The 27,799-nt window shown below is 44.7% G+C and overlaps 2 protein-coding genes and 1 long non-coding RNA gene across 3 annotated transcripts in view; 2 read left to right on the top strand and 1 right to left on the bottom strand.

Moving 5' to 3' along the window:
• The window catches only part of LOC125765206 (uncharacterized), a 361,639-nt gene that overhangs the window by 220,510 nt on the left and 113,330 nt on the right, over positions 1 to 27,799 (bottom strand). The gene's annotated exons all lie outside the window — the stretch shown is intronic.
• Positions 701 to 27,567, top strand: LOC125764923 (uncharacterized). The gene is made up of 9 exons (XM_049429649.1): positions 701 to 948; positions 2,402 to 2,816; positions 18,459 to 18,941; positions 19,573 to 20,664; positions 21,096 to 21,226; positions 24,196 to 24,691; positions 24,779 to 25,531; positions 25,667 to 25,758; positions 25,834 to 27,567. The coding sequence occupies exons 3-9, from the start codon at positions 18,821 to 18,823 to the stop codon at positions 26,824 to 26,826; spliced, it is 3,678 nt and encodes a 1,225-aa protein (XP_049285606.1). The 5' UTR covers positions 701 to 948; positions 2,402 to 2,816; positions 18,459 to 18,820; the 3' UTR covers positions 26,827 to 27,567.
• LOC125765022 (cilia- and flagella-associated protein 157) lies at positions 21,510 to 24,113 on the top strand. The gene has a single exon (XM_049429864.1). The coding sequence runs from the start codon at positions 22,310 to 22,312 to the stop codon at positions 24,068 to 24,070; it is 1,761 nt and encodes a 586-aa protein (XP_049285821.1). The 5' UTR covers positions 21,510 to 22,309; the 3' UTR covers positions 24,071 to 24,113.

Raw genomic sequence — 27,799 nt, 5'->3', positions numbered from 1 at the left:
TCAGCCGAAGCGGATGGATGTCCATAAATCGGAAATTCTCGTGACAAGATTTATGAAACCCATTACCAGCAGACACTAAAGGAGATGAATGCCCATAAAAGGAGTATCAAAATGAATTGCACACAACTTTACAGCCAGAGTTTTTTTTTAATGTAACGTTATCCACACATACGCAATGTCGTTAAGTATTCGGATATCGGTCCTTTTTAAAAAACATTAATTCTTTCCCGTTTGTTTAAACATAAAATCCGACTTCATTGGAATGTGCGAGCATTTTTGTGTTTTTTTGGAACTCTTTTACCACCGCAGTCATTCGTCCTTAACCCTCATCAGACCATTTGTCACGCTATTCGTCTGTGCGCTTTTGTTCTACAGTTTCGTGTGATGTTTTCAATGCAATCCATTGAAGCGCAAAACGCGCTTTGGCCACGCGCTTCACTATGGCGATCCTTTACCGTCCGCAAGTTCACAGTTCAATCCTGGCATTTACACAGACACACACAACCACACATCCTTCTTGATGCTGCTGCCAGTGTTCTAATGCATTGTCCGAAGTAAAGCAACAACAATAACAAAAAAAGGCCCAAAAAACCCAATAGTAGGGGTGTTAATTTCGGGCACATGCGCACGTTGAACCCACGCGCACGCGACCCACAATTTGTTCGCGTGCGTCTCGAGCGGCGCGCGGGTGACATGTGGTGCGGCAGCGAAGTGCGGGTCGTACATCGTTTTCCCCCTCATTCATAAAAACATCCGACCGGTCCGAAGGTGCCGCACGAGCACGAATCCTTGCCGGCGTACCGGGACGTATAGTAGGACGCTACAACTAACAAAGTTGCCAGTCTACGCTTGGCGTGCGTAGGATTCGTTCGTGCGTGCAAAGATATCCTTTTTTATTCTGCCTTCGTCTCGTGCAAGTTGAAACGACTATTTCGCGTCGCTTTTTTGGTAAAATGCACATCCAAGTGTGCAGCGTCTGTCGGTGCACGGTGACGTGATTTACCGATTTTTGTGTGTTGCTGTTGCTTAGCGACCACACCGTCTCATTTCACACCAAGCCCAGTGAAATAGATGCCAGTGAATGGAAGAATTAAAACCAAAAAAAATGGCAGACGATACAAAAACGAAACAAAGCGGAAAAGCCACACAACGCAAGGGGGGGGGGGAGGAATAGGGGGAAAAACCCGGCTAACCGGTGTGTAGAAATAGTGGTCGGTGGTTTTGCGATGGTTAGCCAATGGTTTGGAGGTTGTTCTCTTTCCGGATTTCTGAAGTGAAAATGAAAATTAGCTTTAATAGAGCTTCTTTACACACAGCGGTGGTTTTCATTTTGTAGCGGGTGCATTTAAATGTAATTGTGAGCTTGAATGCAAATTTCTAATGCTAGTGTGACGGTGGAATAAAGGAAAAATACTTTAAGTGTAATAATTTGAAGGAATACTTTTATAAATCATTTAAAGTATTTAAGATGTAGTTTAAATAACAGAATACATTTTTCATTATATCTGAGGAAAAGTTTAAAAAAAGGCATTAAAATTATAGTGGTGTTAGTATACTGATTTTCGTTGGGAGCATTTTTGGCTGTTTTCCCAATCCCAACACTCTCATTCACTTTTTTGCTACCTTTTTATCCCGTTTAACTAACAATAACCTTCTACCTTCTTCCCCATTCACGCGTCCCTTCCCTTCCCTTTTACCTAACAAGGATGTAAATGAGATCGGGTAGTGAGCTTCATTTGCAAAAGGCTTTACGACCGGTATAGCGTGGAGTGCTGCGTGTTTGTGTCCCGCGATACGAAAGACAAAGGAAACAAATACTCCCATTTTCGATTGGTATGAGCCATAATAAAAAAAAACAAAAACGCCAGAGCAAGAGCCGTAATCGAGAGTGAAGGGCTGACGATGGAACGACACCGTAACGTGATTTTCGTTTAAACAATTGGAAATTTGACACTGCACGACATTGCACACCAGAGCAAGCGGACTGTCGCGTCACCACGTGATCGTGCGTTTAATCCAAGTAACGCAATCGAATCAACTTCAGTCCTTCTTTACTTTGCGTGCGTAAGTGTGTGTATGTGTGTGTGACAGAGGATTGTAGTTATTTCCAAAGCCATGGAATGTCATACATTTCGCTTGATGCCATTCCACCAGCAAGCAACACATTCAAAACACATTCATCTCACAGCAACAATGTGGTTAGCGTAGTGTAAAGCCTACTCCCGTCGTCGTTAGAGCCTGCTTTGATGTTCGTGGAGCATTTTTATTCTGCGCTGGCCAGCACAGCAGTGTGGTTAGATGAAAGAACCATTTCCAAAGCTGTGCTCTCACTTTAGTGCAGTTTTTTTTTGTTTTTTTTTTGGTTAAATGTGATGTGAGCATTCTGTTTGAATAATTACAGTGAGTTTGAAAAGTGAGCAGTGCAAGTGAAAATTTACCATTCCTTCGAGTGTGTGTGATTCAAAAAGAAAGAAAAACGAGTGCAATACCGAAGTGACGGCCAAAAATCTCATTATCAACCGATTTGCGTACCCGTTTTTGCAGGCGAGGGAAAAACGGGCTTTTCCACGTCTCACACTGTTTAACCATCGTTCCACGAATGGATTAGTAGCGGACGTGCGTTTCTTGTCCGTTTGTTTGCCCGAGTGTCGAAAGTGATAGTCGGAAGTAGGTAGAATTTCGGCCACCCCCAAAACTATCCCGTGGTCCGAGAAAAAAAAGGTCCAACCAACCAATTTGCCAAGGTGGCCTTGGTGGAAAATTGAAAATCTGCAACACGATCTTCTGGGCGACGCACCGAAGAAGCAAGTCGAAAGGTAAATAAACGTGCTTTTCCACGAAAAAAAACGTCCCAAACCGTGTTTTACCCCCCGGCCCCGTTCTTGTACACACGGGACAGACGGGTAGGGCTTTCATCAGTTCTTTTACGGTTCTTTGTTTGAATTTTGCTCCAGACCGGGGCCCTACCGGGGGAGCCCAAACTAGCAGTCATCCTTTTTACCGGGAAATCGTGTTTGTCGTGTTGGGTAGACGGTCCAACAAATCAACACCGGGTGAATATAAGGAAAAAGGGGGGGGGGAAAAGCGGAACAACGGCGGGAAGCATATGCGTGAAAATGTACGAATTATTCGACACTGCACGCGCGTGGAAGGTTTTACGCGTACAGAAACGGAAGGACCTCGCAAGGATTAAATCATAAAAACGTAACTACGTTTACCTACCGGTCTCCCTGTTACCAATTTTGGCACGAAGCACTTTTTTGGAAATTTCATTCCTTTTCTTCGCTTTAGTTTCATTTTCATTTTATTTTCATTTTGCGTGATTCTGACATAAACCTGACGACAGGTGTACACACACACACACGCAACAAAGGGAAGAAAAGCGGAAGATGTTTGCGTTTTATCTTACTTCCGAAGATCAGTGCTACTAAAATTTTGGATCTCCCCAAACCCCTTTTTTTTGGGGGGAGTTGCACCCGTTTCATCAAGTGCGGAAAAGATGAACATCGTAGTACGTGCTGGATTGTTTCAATAGCGACAAGAAGGGTCGTTTTTTTTCTCTTTTTCAAAAAAAACTGAATCGGGCGCGAAGCCTACCACGATCATCAATTATGTAGGTGTTTCCACTTTGCGAAGCACGCACACATGTGAAAAGGGGGTGTTTTTTTTTTTTTTTTTGGAGAAGAAGAGTTGAAGCTCAATTACATGCTGAAATTAAAATTAGCACTTTGCCGAAATGTAATTTTGGGCCACAATCCTTGTTAATCCGTCATCCGTCTGTTGATGTAATGTGGTTATGCGTGGGTTGTGTGCGTTGTGTACTTAATTTTAATATATTTTGTTTCAATACAGTATGCATTAGACATCGGAGAAGATTGTTTTTTATTCGGATTTTGTAATTAATGTTAAAAATATTTTTGGGGTTTTTGAATTAAAATACCCTTTTCTCTGTACTACAACTTGAAAGATTCTTGGTAGAGGAAAATTTTAGCTTTAGTTTGCTTAAAACACAACAAAAGGTCACAACCCTATCGAGTGTTATATGGCAAGAAACGCACTAATACGTCCGAAAACCGATCTCCCTACTAAATTCGTCAAATGAAAGGAAAGCCCCTAAAATGCCACCCAATTACTTAAGAAGCTCCTTACAGTCGCAACTGGACTGGAAAATAAAAACGTTTCCGCTTGTGCATAAATAAATGATTCAACCAAATGTCTATGCGCCGAGAAGGAAACATAAACGAAAACCAACCAAAAAAGAGCAGGAAAAGTACCTAGAATACATCAAACATGTTTGTGGGTGGGGTGGGTGTTCCAAAAAGGGCCAACACAACACTGGTCCATCTACACTGGTTCAACTACCGTAATGTTTCACTTCCATCAATGTTGTGCAGTGCGTTACGATAATTAAGCGCACGAACTATTTGAACCACACCCCTGTATTATCCCATTCAACCCCCAGTGTGTGGCACCCAGATCGCATCCCTTCTTCGGCCCGAATGGTGTAAAGCCAATAAAGCCGCTTATGTTGTTAGAAGCTCACTAACTGTCACCATAACAGAGTGAAACCCGCGCATTTCCTTTTCGTGCCACGTGGAAATTGTTAGCAGCGAACAGAAGAAGGGACACCAGCACAGCCACCATTATCACCGTGGAATGTCCAGTTGCCCATTAATTCCAGCTAATGGCCATCGGAAACCGAAAAAGGTCGAACCGGACGGGGTGGCAGCTCTTGTATCGGTCCCGATGCAATGCAGCGTGTGGTACAATTAGCTCGTGTCCTTTTTTTGTTTTGCTTTTCTTCCTGAACGCGGCTTTTGTTTACAAAACATTCTGTATTTCTGACCCCTGACCATGGGGCCCAGGATGCCAAGCCCACGCGTCGATAAATAAAGCAGAAATAAAAGCAATTATTTTTTTTGAGCATAGTTTCAGGTTAATATGGGTGTCCATTAAAGAATAGTGGATGTAAAAAAAAAAACAAACAAATAGTTAGATTAAATTAGTGTTTTTTTTTATAATAAAAGCGATTGTTCGTAGTATTATCTTCTTTATTTACATGCTAATTTATGTATCGAATTTTCTATTACAAAAAAAAACAAATCATCCTTCATCAATTCCTACACGCCACGCTTCAGCCTCTGTTGAAGTACAATTGTTGAGCGCGACAAATAAGTGTCACCAGCGCGTAATTGGTACTTGAGCTCAACAGCAGCAAAAAAAGCAGCAGCGAATAAAAGTGCCAACCCCCTCCTCCCAACACCCTCTCTAATGACAGAAATGATCCACGAAAGCTCTTATCTGAAGAGTCAACCTCCATCGAGCGATTCGGTGGGGACGTTGATGGAAACCGATTAAAGCGACGAGTAGGAAAGTTGCCAAGCTTAAGCTAATGGTGTGGAAAACGCAAAAATTACATCAAAAGAGAGAGAAAGAGAGAGAAAGCCTTTTGGGGAAGGAATTGAATCATTATCAAATGATGCAGTTTATCTCGTGTGGAAAAAATTCCTGTGAAAATTCCTCTATCTTTCACACCAGATAAGGGATGATAATAGCGTTGATTGTTGGGAAAGCGTCTGATGAAGATTTTACCCTGCATTCGTAAAACTTATTTTTATAAAAGCAACTTTCAAGCAGGTACCTACATTCGAGAGGAAAAACTATTATTTTTTTCTTCCTCCCTTTTGGTGATGTAAACCCTTCCGGGTGGAAATGCATTTTATGATGAACCTTTTGGGGATGAAGAAAAGCAACGCTCACTAGGACCTTTTTATGAAGCAATCTTTTTCGCTAGGACCAACAAGCAGTGCAAAAAAAATCTCCTGACGTCAACTACATTTAAACCATTTTACCCTTGCTTGATTTGATATTAAAATGCAAACAGCTAAACAGGAGAAAATCACATTTACTCTTGCGGTTAGACTACATCTTGCAGTGATGTCCGGGGGTGATTTTGTTTTGCTTTGTTTTGTTTTGTTGAATGTTGATCCCAGCCCCGGAACAGGGTACGGAACCAGTCCGTTTTCCAACTAATTTGGTTAAGTTGATTCGGTAAAGGACAAAGCTTTCGTTTGATCTTGGGAGTGGATTAAAGGGTAACAGACACACAAACACACACAGAGAAAAAAGCGAGAAAAGTCTCGTTACTACAAAAATTACACGCCCGGCATGATTTTTTTTCCCACATCTCAACGGGACGTGACTAAACGTGAGATTAACTTTCGCCACCTTTTACCTCACACGTGTGACAATGGAGTTTGTTTTGTGCGATTTCTTTTTTTTCACTCTTTATTTTAACCTTTCACCGGTGCAGTTATTTAGTCCCCTCGGTTAACTTCAGCTCTTATCATTTGTGTGTGTGTTTTTCTTTCTTTTTTTTGTCTTTGTTCCTCCCAGACAAATTGATACACTTTATCATCGATGAAATAGATACGGCACAGGTTGGGTTTCATTTGCGTTAGAATAAAAAAAACACACACTCACCTCCGCGCCACGGTTTTTCAGGTCGCGATCGGGTGAGCTTTGTTCACGGAAATGTTCACGGAGTTCCCGAAAAATAAAACACAAGCAATTCAACACCCTTTCGTAATCGATGCGTTTGATGAAGGGGGAAGAGGAGGGTGGGAGTGAAGGGAGGGGAAGGGGGAGCAAAAAGGGCAAAAGCGCAACATGCCCGGGGACCGTTTAATGGAAACATGATAGAGAAACACCGAAAAGATCACGAGATATCGAATGTCAATTGATTGGGGAGTGTGGATGCGTTTGTTCGGATTTTGTGCGTGACTGAATGGGCGACGAACTTTTTTTTTAATGGTGATGAGTGGGGAGAGGGGAAGGAAGGGATTTTGGGGAAAAGGGAAAAACGTTTTCGCAAGGCATAAACCATCAAAGCGTCGAGATCGAATAACAACGGCCTATTTAAACTTGGTCCACGCTCACGTTCCGTTGGGGATATGTGAGATGATAGGTCAACCCGGGGAGAAAAGTGTCTCAAACACACACACACAGAGAACCCCATCATAAGCCATCATTGCTTTGCCATTTCCTGACACACATGTGTTTAGCCCTGTCTGTCCCTGTCCCTAGTGGCTTGCGTTAGCCACACAACGCCAAACGATGCATGCAAATGAGGAGAAGCCCAAGTCGAGAAACCCCCATTTGTTACGCCGTAGTGCAAAATAACACATAAAGAGTGAAATGAAGTGACTCGCATGGTTGGGAATTCGGGTGGAAGGGAAGAAGGGGAGTGGTGAAGACCATAAAATGGGTCCAGCTTTATGGGGGCTTTTCCTAAGAGTGGGAGACATTTTTTTTCTTGCTTTCCTGCTTGTTGAAAGCGAAAACCTGAGAAATGATGATCGTCTCCTGGTTGTCTCCCCTTTGCTGACAAAATGGTTGGAAATTGCAAACAGGCCAGGCCCGATGGACGGAGGTACGACGGTACGGTGCAGGGTCGTAATTTGTTGAAACAGACGACGTCGTCCGTTTTGAGTAGAAGGCATCATTGTGCGAAAGGCTCAATGAAATGACCCATCGTCTTTTTCCCCATCCTTGTTGTTTCCGTTCCGGGGACAAAATTACTTCCGTGTAGGCTAAGGCTTGTTATGTTCCCGACGTTCTAAGAGCCTTCCATTGTGTGTGTGTATGTGGATAAAGGACATACCACAGGCACGCACTGGGCACTAGGGAAAAGTTCTAGTTTCGCATTCAGTTTTCCGATAATCCACAGAAATGAAAGGAATGCCATTTGATGGGTTCTTCGGTCGAATGGTGGACAACGGGCCCAGCATTATAGTGTTCCCTGGGTACCGATTTTGGGTCTGAATAATTTCCACACTCGCAAGTCGTCGACGCAGCAGCATTCATCCATCCAATGCGATTGCGTTTGACGAGCAACATTCCAACACGGTTTGGAGGATGTTTTTGTAGGGCAGCTTCACCGACACACACAGGACACATTCAGCTGGTGTGTAGAATAGCTTCACACAGGAATCGGTGGCCATGTGCTGCTTTTATTCATTCCTTTCTCTACTTCTAGTCTCTGCACCCGAACTGGGGTGTAACAAATGATCAAACGCTCGGAGTTTGTGGCCCCTGTTCATACCATCCTATTTATGTCGCCTGATGCCTTAAACGGGGAAGGGTAACATTGGCCACCACAAACGGTTCGCAATCTATTTTTCTGCAGCAACAACAACCAAACTGTGGCGGAATCTTACATCGCTCGGTGGTGGAAAGAAAGTGCAAAGGACAAGTGCAATCGAGCAGAAAACTGGAGTAATGTATGGGGGGGAGTGGAAATGTCGGAAAAATAACATGCAGTGAATCATTGAAATTGGAAAAGCAGAATGAAATCTTGCCCTCTGTAAGCTGCTACTGCTGCTGCTGTGCTTGGTTTGGTCGGGTCAGTGTGTTTTGGTTCTGGACGTTTTGCGATGCCCTGCTGAGCTCGTGACAGATCAACAAATAGATGCCGGTGGGAGGTTGAAAGATGCATCCAGAGTCGATACAATTCTGGTGCATGGCTTCTTGGTACATTGGTTGTACCATTTTTAAAGCATATGGATATTTTCAGATTTTCTGTTTTGTAGTAGAAATAATTAAGCAACTTTTGAAATGAGGAAATGTTTCTTCTACTAGAATTGAGCTTAAAGTAAAGTTCTTGCTACAAAAAAGCGGATCCAAATGAAACTCAGTACACAGCTGGTGGAGCATTGGCAAAAAAAGGAATATTTATCAATTCTCTTCTTCCTTTGGCACTATCACTTCTAGAGGTTTTGACCTCCCATTTCGGGCTTTCCATGACTTCATTTATCAACAGCTGAATAGTCACTCCTCCGTGTGGGGAAACTGTTTGGATGGGATTTGTTATCGATCTTGTTTTTACGAAGTAGTGATGGGAAATCCCAAATGAAGCAATAGATTCACTACGTCCGAGTTCAGAAAAACTGTATTTATCTTCTCGAGGAAATTCTAGATTCGACTCCAGTGATCCGAGTTGCAAGGCCATTATCAAGGATTTTTTGTTATGGGAGGTTATGTATTATGAGTCAAAGGTATATATTTCGATGAATACCTGAACATGGAAAACAGCTGGCAGCAGTTTCTCAGACATTTGATTACTTAACAACTCTTTTTAAAATAGTTTACTCAATAATAATGTTTTCAATATCCTCATGAAGACACGAAAGATTCCCACCGCGTATCTTAAATGGTAAGATAAATATAACAATTTCTGCAATGACTACATCATCGACACTGTGTTAATGTTGATCTGTGTCTCCATTAAATCAAGCTATAAAGGTAAACATCATCTGGAGTTCCATCTGCCTCAAACTTCGTTCTACCTGCTTTAGTTTCATTTTACATCGATTTAGTTTAATGTACTTCTCCCACCATCGACCACAGGTGTGTGCGTCTTCAATTATTTCTGACCATCCCGTACTTATTATCCATTGATGGTAACATAATTGAAGAACAACCCTACAGAAGGTCCCTCTTTGATGCGTTACACCGAGAGCTCACACGTCAACCCTGGACAACGTGTCCTGTCTTCAAACCTAACCCCTGCGATACCTGTGTAAAGTTAAACGTAAATAACAACTTAAGGGTTGGGTATAAAAAAACCCCGGGAATAACAACTTCTTTTTTGCGAATGGTAGTTTTGGGGAGGCATAATACACCTTTACCTCCATCCCTGGACATCGATATAAACTTCTTCTTTGACTCCTTCGGCACAGGGGTGGATGAAGGATGGGCCAAACAAAAAAAAAAGGGACTCAATTTTGTGGCCGGACCTGGTGAACTGGCAACAATGGGTGAACAAACAAAACCAGGAGGAAAAACGACCCGATCGACGGCAAGGGTCAGGGCAAGTAGTAGTAGTAGTAGTAGAAGTAGTTGGAAAAATAGTAAAAACACGAATCAAACGGTACGGTCGATTGAGCGGCATGAAAGCAGTTTTTGGCCCAAAAATCTCATCCCAAATGCGAAAAATTTGCCCCTCATTTTGGGTTGAAGGGAATGTGAGAAGACACAGGGTGGTGCTGGGGTATGTAGTTGTATTTGACTGGCTGGCGCCTACGTCCTGCCTATTGCGATTGAGGGAGTTGAAATTGGGAAAATCTCTTCACCCTCTTCTTCCGGTCTTTCTCTCTCTCCCTTTCGGCAATGTATCGATATAGGAAACCTCATCCTCATCATGTCTCATGCCTGCCCAAACACCTTCCCTTCACACCCAAATGTATATTTTCCAATCCATCCTTTTCGGCTTCTGCACGTACTGCTATATATTGAGTTCTTCGGTTCTAGGTTCTAGGGATCGTTAGCCGGCGGTGGAACGTTTTGCGGGGATATATGTCTATCGAGCAGATCCGTCGACTCCGAGCCCACACACATGAGTCATCCTTTCCCGGTTTCCCGGTGTTGTTTTACCCATTAAAAATATATCACTCCCGTGTCAGTGCCGTGAAGCCCGCAAAACGGAACGGAACCCTTACGTTATTTCTTCTCCAGCGTACTGACAGGGATGAAATTGCCCGGTTTGAACACCGGCATCCGACAGTGGAGTGAAGGAGCGAAAAAATGCCCAAAAAAAAACAACAAGTACACAATAACTAAGGGTTGCCATGTATGGGGGAGTGTAGCCTACCCCCTAGCCTCAGTGGGTCCAGCGTTCCAGCAAACACAACAAGCCACCGTTCGACACCGACCGAGAAGTTCGATGACTTCTGACGGTGGTTGCTCGTGTGGCAGTAAGGGAATTGGTTCAAAATCATATATATGACGAAGAAGGAGGAGGAGGCAGGACGAAGGAATGGTGAAAGCCGGAACGACATTGGTCGCGTGGAGGAAAAGATAAGGAAATTTGGATCTTCGGATACAAACTCGTTTTCACTTTCTACCACCCGGATGTGGTCTATCGCCCACATTCTCCGGTGTTCCAACAAAATTGGGACAAAACGAAACCCAAAGCCCAAACTGATACGATCCTGTCATTCTTTCCCATTACCACGGTGCTGCTGCTGCTGCTGGTTGCGTTGTTTGCGATTTGTTTTCATTTTTTCACCCCTCCCGAGAGAGGTTGTGTGGTGTTGCGATAACAATCACTTCGTGGCATCATGGGATACTATCCGTATCAGGTGAGAATCAGCAAAACTCCTTCAAGCCACCCAGATATGATGCCGAACCGAACGGGCACACACACATTTTGCTTCCATTTTCAGCGCTTAGTTCAGATAAATAGGAAGCAAAAATGTGGTGCGCAATGGTAACGGCGGGAACACGGGATTTGATTTCCGCTTCCTTGCGCTGGCTTTCTTTCCCATCCCTTCGAACCCGAATTAGTGGCGGAGTTTTCGAGTGAAATTTGACATTCGAAAGGGAGTGTTTTTTTTTGTTGCTCTGGCTGTTGCTTATCTGCTTCCAAACGCTTTTAAACTGAACACAAATATTCAATTTCATCCTACCGAATGGTGGTAAAAGGTGCAACAAAACAAAAAAAAAGCAAAAGCTCTGATACACAAACACACGTGCGCGCATATGAACTTAAGCAGGAAATGGAAATGGATGGACATGTTTCGTTTTTTTTTTGGAAGCTAATTTTTGCCATAAAGGTAAGGCTTTCGAACCAGGTACGCGGGATTGCGGATTTTTGTGGAACATTCTTATGTTTTTTTTTCTATTCCCATGTGTATGTGAAGTGGTGAAACTTCTTAAATTAGCTACTGAGCTGAGAGAGCAGATTTTTTTTTTCATTATTTGAGTATTTTCCGACTCATCCCGAAAGAATTGGTGATCCATTATCCCGACCCGATTGCCTAACTGTTAGGCCGGCACCGAGAAAAAAGGGAAACATAAAAAATCACTCTCTTCCGTGCGCATGTAGCGCTCAGTAGGGAAATTGTTTTCTTATTGATTGCTGTAATTTTCTAGTTAATGATAGCTTCATTACCATTAGCTGGCACAATTGTAGTGGCCACACCAAGAGTAGTGAAGGGAAAAAAATATTTATTATACGGAATGAAAGCACTCGAGCACGAGGGGGAGGTTTGGTGCGTTCTTGTTCGTGATGTCGGTGCGCTTTGCGAATGAATTGAACACGCGCGCAGCAGGACACCGTCCCGCAGTTCAACGCTGCGTCGGCACTAATACCAGTACGAGGCGGATGTCCACCAAGCCACCAACAGAGCCACCAGCCTCGGAAAAAGGATGCAAAGGTGCAGTTTGCTACCGGTGCCCGGGTGCATCGACGAGTCAGCGTGAACGCAATCAATCCCTACAGCGCTGAACAGAATAAAAAAAGGAAAATGCAATGGAAATGAATCCCATCACGCACACACACACACGCACGGACAGGAATCGAACAGGGACAGAGGGAGTTCCTGCAGGCCAGCCTAAAATGCAAACTTACCCCTCGGCGGGGTTCGGTTGCAGTAATCTGTAGCCGTAGCCGTAATCTCTCCCTCTTTACGGAAACACTTTATGGTGCGCGCAACACACCGCCACTGGCCATTATTTTCCGCGCTTGTCTTCCGGGGTTGAAAGCAGTCTGAAGCATTGCAGCGATAGGGAGAGAAATCTTCCTCACCGCACCGATCGATTGCCAGGGTTTTTACCCGTAAACTGGACTTGTGACTGTGACTGTGTGACGCCAACGGTTTGCAGATTTAACGTAATGGCAGTGTTGGGTAGGATTTATAATTCCATTCCCTATTTTCCATCGCATCCCCGACGAGGACGAGCTGTTGTCCGGGGTTCCGGGCATTTGGTTCCGATGGTAGGAAGACACAAATACACACACGCACACACGGGGACGAACGAGCGCACGTGTCCGCGCACCGAGCTGGGAGTTTGTGCATCCGGTGTCGTGGTAGGTGGAATGGCCTCTTTCGTTTGCGTTGGCGCTGAGTTATTGGTTCGTTTGGCGAGACTGCTTCAAAACTTATTACCCTGTGGCAACAACAGCAACAACGGAACGCACGGAAGACTCTTGAGGCTTCGGCAAAAACCCCTTTTTCGTAGATAGTGATCCTTAGGATTGAAGATGCCTGCCAACACTTCCGCACCAGGAGGCCATTTCATTTAATTTGCATCCCTTCTTGTGCGCTTGTGTCTTATCTGGAAGCTAGAAGAAGAATGCTGTAGTGTCGCCCCACTCGTACAACCTGCACTTACAGGCCGAGAAGCAGCAGAAGTAGCAAATCTTCATCTTTTGGGGTAGGTTTGGGGTGGTTCGCGATTTGAGGGAAAACTGGGAAAGGTGTCGTTCCCTGTTTTGGTTGTGTAGCATCTTCCTGCCTTCTTGTTGACTCGTGTCCCGCAAACGTATATACACAGAGCATCCTTGCTTTCTTGTAGCACCTCCAAACATGGGGCCGTTATTTCATGTTATTGAAATCATCCACCAAATGGAGCAAAGTACTACGAGGGGACGACCTTCTGACGCCACCAGCCTTTAGAGGTTGACAAAGCGTTGGGGACGTAAGCACACACACACCCACACACACACACACGGATCGTTTATTGTGCAATGTTGTAGTTATGTTCTTCAAACAATCTCCCCTCATTTCAACGGCAACATGTACACAGAAGTGAGCGAGACATCAAGTGGCATATAAGCAGACAGGAAGGAGTCGGACGATTCATCGACGCCAGCATCCCTCAAGAAGGATACCTTTCAATTCGTCACGGTTTCGGTGACGCTGCTTCCTGGTACGAGGGGTTTTTTTTCTTATCCCTCTGTCAACCCAAAAAAGGATTCGACCAAAAACAGGGGATGGTTTGACTGCCAGGCCAAATTGTAACGCAATATTTGTGTTAATTCTGGTACCAAATTAATAATTTATTGCGCAGAAAGTGTGTTCTACCGTTCCGGGACAATCCGGCCCGCAAAACCGACCAAGGTATCCAATCTTCCAGCGAATTTCTTCAAATTGATGTAGTTGGGGCATAGAACTGAGAAGAAGTTTTTGCCTTCGTAAACCAGAAAGGCCACACAGTGTCAACCATTATCCTTGGTGGGTCTACTGGCGGGGTATGTTTTCACACCGCCAAACCACCATTTTTGGTTGCTTGTTTGTTCTAACTGGCAGTGTGTGTTTATGCAGCATTTCGCGTAAGATACCTTACCGAGGAAAAGATCGCTGAAGGGGGGGGGGGGGGGGGGGGGGGGGGAGGGGGGGGGGTTCCCAACTCGCCAGAGCCCCGAGTCGGGCAGGGCGGTGAGGACAGAATGTTTGCATGAAATTTATAGCCTTCGGAAAAACTTTTCCCGCCAAATGATTGCACTCCACTTAGCACGCGGTCGGCTGTGGGCTGTGGGTGGGTTTTTTTGTTTGTCGGTTCCGTTGTCAACGAGGCTTCGCTTCGAAATAGTTGGCCTTTGTGGGTGTGGGTCTGTATATGAAAACACCATCCAGTTTGAGTCAGAAGATAATATAAAACGAATTACTTTTGCTGCTGCATCTTCTTCGGGGTGATAAAGTGAGATTGTGTCTGTATTTTTTTTTCTTCTGCGTTCTACTGTATTGCTTTTCCCTTCTGACTTTATACATCGGCCGGCAGTGATTAATGCAGCTTAGGGGAAAATCTGTCCACCGAACACTAGCAAACTATGCCCGAGTGTTTTTTTTTTCTCTCCAGCCACACGCAAACAAATAGCAATGGTTACAATTGCACTACTTTTTTCCACATTGACATCTCAACCAACTCCTTCCCAGAGTACCGGTTCTGGGTGGAATCCTTGTTGGAAACCATTTCACCCACATAACTGATCGTAAGCGAATTACGTTTCGGATGTGCTAAAATCTTCTTATTCTCCCACTGTTCTGGGTGGAATGTGTTGACACAAAATAATTGAATTCGTTTTTTCTCTCTCTCTTCGTTCTTTTTTCTTTGGATAAATGGCAGTAAAACTTTAGAAATGGCTTTGTTTTTCGATTTGCTTTTGCTGAGTATTTGTTTTTTTTGTCGCTGTGCTCCTTCTGGTGTACGTGTGGGTTCGAACAGTTCGATGAATAGGTTATAAAGTTGGGTGACCATCCCTACACACGTGTTTTTGGTACCTTAAGACGTCGGTGACCGAGAGTGGAGTTCTTCAAAAATACTTCCACTGTCTGGCGGCAGCGGGAACCGTTTTTTTGGCAATGATTGTGATAAATATATTGCGCTGTATTTGTCTCACACGAAAGTTGGAAATTATGCTGTCAGATTAAAATGTGCTGACGGTGGAAAGTTTTCCCCCAATTCCGATTAATCATATATACGCTTCCAATCCGACAGACGCCTTCTCTGGTGTTAAGCATTATGATTGGTTTTCTTCCATTCAAGATAAGGTATTGATTTATTGTTGTCCGGAGCAATGAACACAAGCGGAACTGAATAATTGATAGCTAAGGGTGTTTTCTAACAAATGCTATAGTACTTGGTTCAATTTATTGTACTTCACATTCACAGTTGCCTGAACTTCACGGGATTCGGGTGCTCTTAAGAGGTCAGTTTTGGAGTAGAGTTTGTGACTAACTTTGTTAGTAGTAGCAAATATTTCTGAAGCATCCTGCTATTTTACAGATATTTCAGAAAGAAGTTCTTATCAGAGCTGACTTTTGACTCAAGAAATGGTGGAGTATTGGATGACTCTTATGGTCGATGTTCGTTAGTTGAATTGTTCTTGGTGTTCCCAAATACTTGCTTTACGGTTAAAACCGAAGAAGTTGGTAGAATATCTTGTGGTTGATATCTAACACCATAACATATCAGTAGATCGCTTCTTCTTCCATATATTTTGAATTGGAGAAATCTCCTACTTCCTGGTTCCTATAGTTACCCCATCACTAAACGCCTCGCAATTGTCGCGTTTGCGAACGCGATTCAGATTTTTTTTGCAAAACTCCATATAAAAAAATTGCTATTGCCAATCTCCTAAGGCTATGCCTTAGTTTTTTTGAGTAATTTTGCAAAATTTTCTAAATTGATTTATTTCAATGCGAATTGGTTGAAATAAGTTTCTTTTCACTCAAATAATGCTTTAAATAAAAAAAGAATAAAAAAATAGAAAAACACTAAAAATTTGAAAATTTCGTAAGGCTATAGCCTTAGCTTTTTTTTGGCATTTTAGAAAAATTTTAAAAATTGAATTATTTTAATGCGAATTGGTTGAAATATGTTTCATTTCCCTGCAATAATGCTTTAAATACAAAAAAAATCAAAAATCATAAAAAAATTAAAAAAATCTTAAAATTAGTAAGTTTAGCCTTAGTTTTTTTTGAGTAATTTAGTAAAAGTGTATAGTGACGGGGTTATAATGGAGTACCTGGTTTTTTATTAACTCCTCTCGTCTTCATATTTAGTCTTGTACTTGTAGCCATGTTAGTATTGATTGGGGAGTTGGTTTTCAAAATCATTCATGGCCGATATCTGCAAAATGACATCGTTTACTAGTAGAATCTTGGCACAACTCGTAGAACTGATCGTCCAATATTCAATAAATCCGAAGAATCCATAGATACACCAAGAGATTCACTTTGTTAGATCCGTGCTCAGCCCAAAGATATGCAATCTTCTGATTTAATTATTTTATTCACATTCCCCCTTTTTTAAATAAACTTTAAATCGATCAACAACAAAAAGAAAACAACATTTACCTCTCCAAAAAGCGATAGGAATGAAATCCGTCCCGAAATGTCCATCCGACAGGCCAGATCGACATGCCTAAATTCCTAATCTTATCAATCTTGCATCACTGCCGAAAACTTCCGAGAATCTCATTTGCTCACTTTCTTGGCAGCGCTGGTATGATCGGTTGAAATATGAAATCGATATTTATACAACTTTCACTCTCAACCCATCATCTTCATGACAGCTTCCAGGGAGATAAGGGAAGGAAAGGAATTCTTTAACAATCCTTTACCTTTTTACTGGTAAGGCAGAAAGGTAATGGCATTTCGAAACGGCTATCGCGAATGATTTGCCATCAAAGTTTATTGTGTATTTGGTTTTTATTTTCAACCACCTTGCTTCAAACGTGCTTAAACTGGAGGTTGATTAAATTCTCTTCTCCGTGTGCAAAATCGTAACATAATTTGCTCTACACGTCTGCGAGAGGTGTGTTTATGAAGATTTACACTCATTATAACAAACGAAACAGTATTTCCATACGATCGCGCACGCAAACACCCGTTTCAGGGTGTAATTGTAGAAGATTTGTTCATTCACCGCCCATCCAGGCAACAATGGTTGTGGAACAAAACATTCCTTCGCCACTGCTATGCCACCCGTTGATCAAGCTCTGGCTCTGTTGTAATATGCTCTAAATATCTCTTGATGACAGATAGATGGAAAGATGCTTCCAGTTCGATTTCTCATCGACATTCAGAGGGTTGGACACTTTGGATGCAAGCAAACAACAACGAACAGCTCCATTTCCTTTCTCATAATTTTCCAACGTGCACTAAGGAGGGGTGTGTCACGTTTACCGTGCCAGTTGGCAGAACTGAAACCTATGATTAATTAATTTTACACTTTGACCTCTTGCCGCTGCTTCTCTCGGCTAACTTCTCACCGATCGAATATCGCAAAACGTGCACAGGCAAGAACGTCTTTGTCGTCTTGGCAAAGGTTTCACCTTTCCAAGGCAGTAAGCTAAAGCATCGTTGCGTATCCGTTTGCAAATTGTAAATGAAAAGTATCAATTCTCGTTACACAAATTCTTTCACCTGTTTCCTGTCCCCGAACGAACCGGCCCCGTCCGCTAATGCAGGATAATATTACACAACGCTTGTTTGATAAGGATTCCCGTTCCTTGGGTTATCACTCGACTGTTCAGACACCGGGAAATGGAAAGGAAATTTACAAGGAAAACTCCCTTCGAACGCCTGCGATCGTGCCTGCTGACAGGCTCGTTGGCAATGCAGTAGTAGTAGTGGCGTTGTCGAATGTTACATCTTTGATTCTAAATTAATTTTCCTTCCAACTTCCATTTTACTGCGGGGATAAACTTATTGGCATTTCCTCCGGAGCAGAGCACGTACACTAATCCGAACACTCCAGTGGATGATTCGGGATGAAATGAGAAATAGAACATTGCATGCCCATTTTATAACACAATTTTGAAATAATAAAATCTGTTTAAAATAGCTTGATCATTTTGATCTTGCAAAAGGTAAGTATAAAAAAATTATTTACATATTCTACAGTGACAGCAAATATCAATTCCTGAATTAACACAAAAAAATGCAATTCAGAATGATAGAAACAGCACGGCCTTGTTCCACTTTGTATCGCAACTGCTGTTTACCATTAAATACCATCACCCGGAGCAATTATGTTTCACTTCCTCCCGTTTTAAGGGTTATTGCTAATTCCTCATCACATTCCCACATCACACTTGGATTTCAATTTAACTCCCTCTTGTTTTTTTGTATCTCTCTTTCATTCCCCCTAATGTCACTCCATTGCAGGATTTGTCGTCGAAATCTGTGCCTTATCATCGGCGTGCGTGCTATTGGTCTCTGCCACCGTTTATTCCCTTTCATTTGCCTGTGGAAGAGAGTCCCACAGGAGGCATTCATCAGGAGGTGGACGTACAGGAAGCAGCTGCCGGAAACGTACCAGTCGGCCCCCCCTATATCAGGCGGCACCCAAAAGTATATATCGTCCAAACCGAGCTTCAGGACGTGGAAGTGACGAGAATGTAGAATGAACATTCCGGGATCGTTCTTCCTGCAACGAGAGCGCCTGCTGTCCTGATGCCTACAGCTTCGACCATTCCTAGCTCTAGCGGAAGGTGTAGTGGAGCAGCGTGGCACCGGCGACAGCGAGTATGCAGATTACAGTTGGCCATCCGACCGGTTGCTGGAGCACCGGCAGAAACTGGTGGACGTATGGGAGCACATCCGGAAAATTCCTCTACATAAATATTCTGCTCCTTCTGCTACACAACGGTATGTGGGAAGCAAAATGGGACAATAAGGGGGGGAGGGGGGGGGGACCATATTGTGTGGTATGGAATGGAACAGTAAAGAGATAACCTCTTTCCCACTGGAACTCACCCCAGCGCTGGGGTTTGGTGCCTTATTGTTCTACTCGTAATTTAAAACTTTGCAAAGGGACAAAACAAACGTTAAAAGCGGTTCGTGTGGTGACGTTCCACGTGGATGGACACGGTACACATACACACTAAAAGAGAGAGAAAGAGAGAGAGAGAGAGAGCAAAAAAAAAATCTAGAACCCTTGCAAGCCACGAACGTGGACAGAAAAACGGGGCCATATAGTTTTGATTTATCACACACCGACCCATCCAGCCAGTGCCATGGTCAGTGCCCCGTTCATCTCCATGGATGGATGGTGTCAGATGGGAATGTATTGCTGTCCCTCAAGACCGCTCGTAGGCGCAAAAAAAAAGCGAAACACGCACTCACAATTTGGAGAGCCTTGTCCCTGTTTAAACACACACCCAACCAACCTCCCTTTTGTGTATAGGCGACTGATGGTCTTTATAGTTTTTTGTTTTCACTGTGGGGTTTCATCCAACAAAACACCGTTTTTTTCAATTTTCTTTTGTTTACTTTGCAGCTCTTTCTGTTGGTGGACTGCGCAAAGGCAAGCTGGTACTTCCCAGCTCGTATACCGCCCTTGGAGACGATCTGGATGTGCAGCTGCATGCCGATCCACTGGAGCTGGCTACGGTGGACCGGTTGAGGCTGGAAATAGCACGGCATCTGCCGGGTTCGGCTGGAATCGTAGCGACCACGCTGGACATACGTGTGGACGTGAACCATAACGTGACACAGATCAAGGTACCATGCTATCACTTCCTGCACGGTGGTCATTATGAGCTGGCAGTGCTGGAGGAGAATGCAAGCCATTCCCGGTTGGGGCAGGTGATGGATGAGCGGTTGCGACAACCGCTAGATGTTAGTTGGCCTTCAGTACGTTTAGCTATCACACCGAACCGTACGGACACTTACCCCGAGCAGAAGATTCAAGGAATGCTCGAATTCCCGGACGTTCGATGTCAACTTCCCGCCCAAGGTGTCGATACGCTGGATCTTCCCGAGCTATGGCTGGAACTGTTCTACTGTGGCAAGTCGGTAGATTCGTGCAGTCACGGCAACAACTCAGAACCCTTTTCGAGAGCACAAGTCCTGTACACGGAGCAAGTCCGTGGACTACCCCGCAGCAGAGTTGTCGATTTCCGTTGTGATCTTTTCGGTCTGGCAGGATTCTATGGGTTGCATCTTAAATCGCGAACCGGTGAGCCGGACGATCCAACGATGGCATCACTGTTGCAAACCCGTGCCCTACTGCAAGCCGACTGGAGCAAGCAGTACGTCTTTACAGTGCACACAAGAAGCATTTTTCCCTGTGATCCACACGGTTCTGGAATTCGTGTACTGTTCCAGTATCCGGCCTGCATCCTGAACCAAGCTGACCGGGTACGGGTGTACGCTAAGCTGCGAGCAGATGTCCTTTCATTGGCACCACCGACCTCTTTGCACTACATCGCGGAACAGCGCGTCAGCAAGGGACAACACTCGCTGTACTTCGAGTGTGATCTGTTCTACGAGAAATTCGTCGAGTATTGCTTCGTGTACGTCAGTCAGGCAATATCGGGAGCTGTCGCGGACATACGGATGGATTGCGTACCAACGCTTCCGGTGTCAGGTAAGTTAAGACAACTCCCTCAGCGGTGGGAAATTATTTCCCAAGCTGGAGGATTAGCAAAGTAATTCCCTCAGTTAATGTGCAGACCGCTGGAAGGCAAAAAGGACGTTAATATTATGATGATGATGATGATGACGAAGGCTTTGAACATGGTGGATTAAGTTCCTCATCATGTCCGTTTACGTTGGTCCAAAAATTAAATTTTAATCGAACACTTTGTTCGCTTGGCCACCGCTTCGGGTGACGCTGTCGAAAATGAGTGATGGATGAATTAATCTAATTTTGATTGAATCGTTTCCAACTCGGTCGGGTACACTTGTTTCCCTGTTTTTTATCGCATTTTTGGGTATTAACATCTCCTCTTCCATTGTTTCAATGTTTGTTTGTTGTTGTTTTTTCTCTATGCTTTTCCCGCACCGGTCATTTAATAGCTTCCGATTCTGGTGGATGGGGACCCTGGAGCAATTGGACGCACTGTTCGACAACATGCCGCGGTGGCATAAGAAATCGCTATCGATTTTGTGACTCGCCACCACCTCGGTACGGTGCAAAGTTTTGCGAGGTAAGTTAGCCGGACGATCGGTCTGTTTTCCATCGTTAAAAAACTTTATCCTTCCACACTTCCCGGTAAATGAATACGCGGTACACCAGCTGCAGGTATTGATTTTCTCCCTAGAGAGCGCGATGGTGGGTCTCCGTCCGGGTGACATGCAACATGTTTGAGACGCTGGCGAGGCACTGGCAGGGCATTATAATTTCTGCTTTACCAAACTCGCCCACCATTTGCGCCACTGCACTGCAACACGTGTAACGATAATTCAAGGTACGGTTCGTCGTACTGCCAACGAACACTGCAAGCATTTAATTTCCTCCTGGCATGGATGTAAGTCTGGCAAGGATTCCGGGCTCCCTAATGGAGTCTGCCACGGTTCGATACCTCCTTGCGTGAGTGTGAATGGGGAACGGTCATAAAATGGATTCCAGTAAAGTTGAAATTACTTAAGCAAGCCCCGAGTACTTCGCAGAGTCGGGGAACCAACCTGGTGCACTAGTAAATATGGTTAGAACAGTACAGTTTTTTTGCAAACGGAATAAAAATAGCTTAAATTTGGATTGAAGCTTTCCTTGCCCGGCAAAGTACTCACCCACTAGGTGCATGGGTTGTAATCCGTTCGTCGAAATGTAATCAACGTGCCGAATGCTCTTAGCTGTACAGGAACCGCACCAGACTTGCGTGTGTCGGTTGAAACATTGAACATTGTTGGAAACGAAGCAAAAACCCCGTCAAAGGGTATGTAGATCCATAAACTTCAGGTGTCTGGACAGTCGTGTCGGACACATTATGTGGCAATCGAGTTTTCCTGCCGGCAGAGTTCCTTTCTTTTTATGCGTGCAAACATTTTTCGAACGTAAACTGCCAGCAGACCTCTATAACCCCATGAAAATGGTATCGCCATGGACGGGAAAAGCTATTCGCCCGATGGGAATACTACTTGGATACAGTGCAATTTAATCGATACACCATCGACTTTCGTTGCCAGGGGAAACTGTTAAAAATTTACACCGCAACGATAGTGCCCAACTAGGCAAACAGTTTCATTCCACCAGCAGTTAGTTTCGGTCCAAATTTATCGTTTCTCTTACAATGCCGAAGGAAAAGAAGCCGAAAAAGCCTAAAAAGGCTGTCCCGGAGATACAGCCCGTGGATGGGCTAAGTGCAGTCGATCGTCAATTCTACGAAATTACCATCAACGACCTTAACCAGAAGCTAGCCCGTCTGCGGACGCACAATGTAAAGATTGAGGAACGCAATGAGGACCTTGAAAGTCGCCTCAAACAAATCGAGGAAGACCGTGCTGATGTTACGGCCTACCTCGATCGAACGCTGCAGGAAAAGGTGGGCACTATCGTGGAACTCGAGGATAAGCTGAGTGAACTGTCGAAGGTCCGTGACCAGGAGAATGAAGAGTGTCGCAAGCAGATTAATACGCTCGATGGAAAGTATAAGGCAATGCATGAACAGCTTACGTCCGAGATAAAGCTGCTGACCGGTAAGCTCAACTCAATGGAAGAGTTCCGCCTGCAGCGTGATGAGCTTATGGCTAAGTTCGATGCCCAGGACAGTGAGCTGAAGGAACAGAACAAGCGCCACAAGTCGACACTGTACGAGATGGAGCGCAAAGTCATACTCGATAAGGATCGCCTGCGCAAGGATGTCGAGAACAAGTTGCTGCAGCTGTCCACCGAGTTCACCAAGTCATCCGAAATTCGGGTTGCCGCACACACGCAGCGATTGGTGCGGGAAAACATCGCGCTTAACAACGAGATGGACCGCATGATCTACACGCAGGAGCGTATGCAGAAACAGTTCACCGAACTGCGCAAGCAAAACACGGAGCTCCGAAATCAGGCCGAGATAGACTTTGTGGAGAAGCAACGATTGATGCAGACATGCCAGGAGCGGCTCGAGACGATCAAACAGCTGACGGATCAGTTCGAGACCGTGTTGCAAAAGAACGGAGAGCTGAATGCATTCCGGTTGCGGGCCGTTGAGCTGGAGAATGAAAACAAAACCACCCGGAAGGACTACAACCAGCTGCGGCAGAAGGTACGTGTGCTGGAGCAGTACATCCATTACATCAACACCGATCGGCAGGGATTGCGTTCCGAATCTGACCATCATCGGAAGGAGTTTGAGCGTATCTCTGACATTCTGAAGACAGTGCGCTACACAGTACGGTCGGCGTTCAAGGGTGAGGAAGAAGATTCCGATCTGCCCTACCAGGAGATCAAGCGAAAGCGTCTGATTGCCGACCTGCTCAACACTCTGAACGAGCTGGAGATGCAATCGAAAGCTGACCAATCGGTCGAAACGATTGTCGCCTCACTGACGGACGTGTACGATCAAGGTGATCTTGGCGTTATTCCACGGGAGTCCATGGACACCATCCTGAAGAAAACGCTGGGATGCGAGGAAGTGAGTGAGTCGGCCATTATCAGCTCTAGCGCAACTGCCTCCTCCGTGGGCGAGGGAGATAGAATGGATGGCGCTAGCAAAACCACGCTTCTTGGAGCCAGTGAGGACGAGACGGGCATTATTGATGTTGTCAGCGGTTCGAGACTCGTGTTTCTGGGATCGAACGAATCGCTCGAGGAGGAGGATGAGGGTGAAGGGGCAAGTGAGGACGAGCCTGACGGTGAAGAAGATGACGAGGCAAAGAAGCAAGACCAGGAACAACACGAAGAGGACGATGGAGATTTTGGAGATGACGAAGCAAGCCAGCAACTTCAAGGTTCCGGCATGGACGGTGGCGACCACGATAAGGATGGCGTCATTGTTGACGCTCCGGAGTCGATTGAAGACGAAACGATCGAGTTTGCTGGTTCCAAGAGTGATTCGGATTGAGAATAAAGAGAAGAGATTTTGGGAATTTTGGCATTGCGACGAATATGGTTGGGTTTAGTTTCACTTTAACGATGACACGTCCTTTTTTTGTCTTATACCAATAAGTTTTGCGACTCTTCTTGCAGGGTCCTTCGGTGCAGACGGAACGGTGCGGATTGGATACGTCCGGTGATTCGTGGGAGTGCATGTTCAGTCCTGCTATAGGTGGCATCAATTTACCGCTGGAGATCGAAGATGTCAACACGGAGATAGGACCAGGCTGTCGTTGTGGGTGCGTGATCCATCTAGGGATGGTAAAACCCAAACGATTGCTGGGATCGTCCTCGCACAGCTGCCCGGACCGAAGTCTGTGGCTAATAAAGGGAGACGACGGATGCCGTGTGCGTATGTCGATCGATTTCCAAAAGTTTCCCTGCGATGGTCAGTGGCTAAAGATACGGGATGGGGATTCGGTCGCCGACGAACTGTTGTTGCAGTTTGGCGCTGACCGGGCAGTGGAAACTTCCAGTGCAATGGCGGAAGCGACTGGCAACATGCTGTTGGTTGAGTTTTTCTCGCGCAAAACCGATCAGTACGATGAGGCATGTAATGCGGGATTTTTGGGACAGGCAGAGCAAATCAGTAAGTCCCGGCGGAACTTCTTGATATATGATTAGAAATTCTCTAAAGCCATTATGGCCGCTTCCTTTTTTCCTTTCTTTGAACCAGAATTAGCACATACCACTCTACAACCCACAGAGAATAGTACTTCAATGGCGAGCAAGGTGATAATGCCGATTGTGGCAGGTCTGCAGAGTTATGCTAGCTTTACGATAGCACACGTGTGTGCCATAGTGTTTATTTGTTTCATCGTGTTTGTGAGCTTCCTGCTCGTGGTGCAGTACATCTTCCGGTATAGGAAGTACGAGCTGGCCACCAGCAGAATGGAGGCAGCCGATTCGCCAGCTCACACACTGTTCGGTTCGAATCAATCGATCGAACAAGGCGCTCCGATTCAAGCTCGCTCGAGGGCTGTCTCCACAACGACCCTTATATCTGAGATTGTGTCCTACGTGAAGTTACGACCACGGGTGACGACTTCCATCCGGCACGAGCGCTTTCGGGAAAGTGTGGAGTATGCGCTAGAATCTACGAACAGTCGTTCGGAGGCAGCCGGTCGATCGGATGGAAGCTCGGAAATCATTATGGAACTACAGGACAGAAGTGCAACGGATGCGGAAGATCGAGAACACCACGGAGAGGGTGATGATGAAACTCCGCTTCAAAGTCTGAACGATTTGAACCATCCGAACGAGCGATCTGCTGATGTCCCTAAGAAACGTCCGTCTCCAAACAAGGATCTACAAGAATCGGACGATGAACGATCAACAACGGTCAGTTCCGCTTATTCATCTCTAAACCGTGAAAATACACCGCTCGTAGGAGTAAAGTCCAACAAGACTAACGTGGAAATGCTGAGAAGTAAGCGACCGAATGTGTACAACCTATTGAGATAACGTTTTTCCTCTATCTTACAATACTCGTTTACTTATATGGCCCATTTACGCCATATTGAGTGGTTAAATAGTAAATCGAAACTTTCGTCTCTTTTTGCAGCAGGTGATCAACTCGTTAAGAGTGCTACTTGTCTGATGACTACGTCCAGTACGAGTACAGCCACACTCACCAATGTTAGTCCCTCCGATGTTGTAAGTGTCGATTGCTCTATTTGCTTTCCTCCAACATACCGCATATTAGAATAATGTTTTACTCTACTGTGTTAGGAATGTTGTTCGCCACCTGAATTGGGCATCCGGAGTCCCTTGGCAAGGCGCAACACGGGCACTTCTATACGGACACGCAATGCAAAAGAAAGTAAAGAGAAACGGAACCTACAGAAACTGCTAGCCGGTTCGGATTATTCTCTCGGGGCACCCTCCGAACAGGACATGGAGCTGGACTACTATGACTACAATGTGATTAATGCGGGTGCAGCTCCTGGTTCGTATCTCGGCATGGATCCAGCATTTCTCGTTTGGATACCACCGCTAGACGATGGTTCGGACGAGGACACAAAACATCCGAGGGCAGTGATTTCCGATGATGATGACGAATTGACGGAACTTGCGAGTCGAGTTATACGCGACGATCGGATGGGTGTCGATGCGCGCAGTGATAGTGTAACACCGAGTGAAGAACTTATCCGCCAGCTGGCAGAACAGAAGCGCAACGATTACGTGATCGTATCGAACAGCATCTCCAAGAGTGACATCTGTTCCGAAAGTGATGGTGCGTCGACGGATGGGAAGCTCCCGTTGGAACGGCGACGAAGAAAGCTGCACGAATTGATACTGGTGCGCCGGAATGGTGGCAATAGCGGCAATAGTGGCCGTAGCGGTGATCCGGACGATACTGGATCAGGATCGTCCGTACGCAAAAGCTCCTCCGATGAGTCAGCGGAGGAAAGGGAGAAGGAAACGTCCTTCACGAAGTCTCCGGTAGACAACAAACAGATCAGTGATTTCTATGAAATGGCCGATATTGCATTTGCCGATGATGAGGCTGATGAAGAGGAGGAGGATGAGGAGGAGGAACACGAAAGCGATGTTCCGATGGAAGGCTTTTGTGTAGATCGTCCAAAGGGAGGAACGATCCTTTTGTCAACGGCAGGGAATGGAAAATTGGAGCCAAACAGCTTTGTGAATGAATCGAACAAGTATAAACATGCGGTGGGAGATGTGCTGCATAGAGACGTAGCCGATAAGATGGTTCAGTAGTGATCATACGCAACGGGAGTAAAATGGTTGGCAAATGGTTTTAAGACATAGACAAATCGAACATACGACGTTAGGTCCTCATGTACAGACTACCCAAAAACCCATTCAATTACACATATGAACACACCGGAAATTACAAAAGTACAACTACCTGTATCTCAAACCATATCGATCGGAATTGACGATAGAAATGATCCCGCATCACACGCAGTAGATGAAACAAACATACCCAAAAACACTTCGCCCATTCTAGTCAAAACTCATATGAATATCTGTATAGTGATATAACAGAAACATCCTGAAACCTGTAGTTTTGTGAGGAGGTTTGAGAGCCCGGTATCTATTTTGCCTATCTTTCTTTGGATGGGGTTTTTAATCCTTCCCATTGCTGTTAGTATTCTCGTAACGATCCCGTATAAATCGCGTAGTGTCACACTGTGTACTGAGAGACTGAACAAGGTGTAAATAGGTAGAGTTAGTAACGATATACGGATCTGTTTCGTCTAGGGAACCAGTCTTGTAGTGGCTGTTGGAAGGCTTTACAACCATAGGACTAGCTTAGTGCATTTTATCGCAATGCAAACGAAACGTGAAACGAACTATAGAGAGAACTTATTTAATCCAACAACTGAGAAAAAAAAGATCAGAAATTTCTGCAAACTAAAAGCTTACTTTCGATGCGCTTAACGACTATATATACATACGCTCTAGTATAAAATTATACGTATATGTATGAATGTAGATGTATTATGTACTATAAGGCCTCTTTTCGGTTGCTTCTTTGGACGTAGTGCATTATTAGTGGCTGAGTTTTAATTCTTACGACGGTGTGAGGAAGGGCGTTAGTTTCGTTTCGTCAGAAATTGATAAACTGGAAGGAAAATCAACAACACTTTGGGAATCAATCAAAAAAAACTAAATGATACTATAATATATGTGCAAAAGGAAAACAAACCTAGCAAAAATGAAACCA

The sequence above is a fragment of the Anopheles funestus genome, chromosome 2RL (assembly GCF_943734845.2).
Source record: "Anopheles funestus chromosome 2RL, idAnoFuneDA-416_04, whole genome shotgun sequence".
Lineage (NCBI taxonomy): Eukaryota > Metazoa > Arthropoda > Insecta > Diptera > Culicidae > Anopheles > Anopheles funestus.
Note: the sequence above shows the minus strand (reverse complement) of the source record. Positions and strands in the feature narration are given on the sequence as shown.

What these genes read in the sequence shown, in the direction of transcription:
- LOC125764923 (XM_049429649.1), top strand. Translation starts at nt 18,821, where the DNA reads ATGCAGATTACAGTTGGCCATCCGACCGGTTGCTGGAGCACCGGCAGA. An exon ending in TAACGTGGAAATGCTGAGAA is followed by an intron (nt 25,532 to 25,666) that starts GTAAGCGACCGA and finishes CTCTTTTTGCAG; the next exon opens with CAGGTGATCAACTCGTTAAG. An exon ending in ATGTTAGTCCCTCCGATGTT is followed by an intron (nt 25,759 to 25,833) that starts GTAAGTGTCGAT and finishes CTACTGTGTTAG; the next exon opens with GAATGTTGTTCGCCACCTGA.
- LOC125765022 (XM_049429864.1), top strand. Translation starts at nt 22,310, where the DNA reads ATGCCGAAGGAAAAGAAGCCGAAAAAGCCTAAAAAGGCTGTCCCGGAG.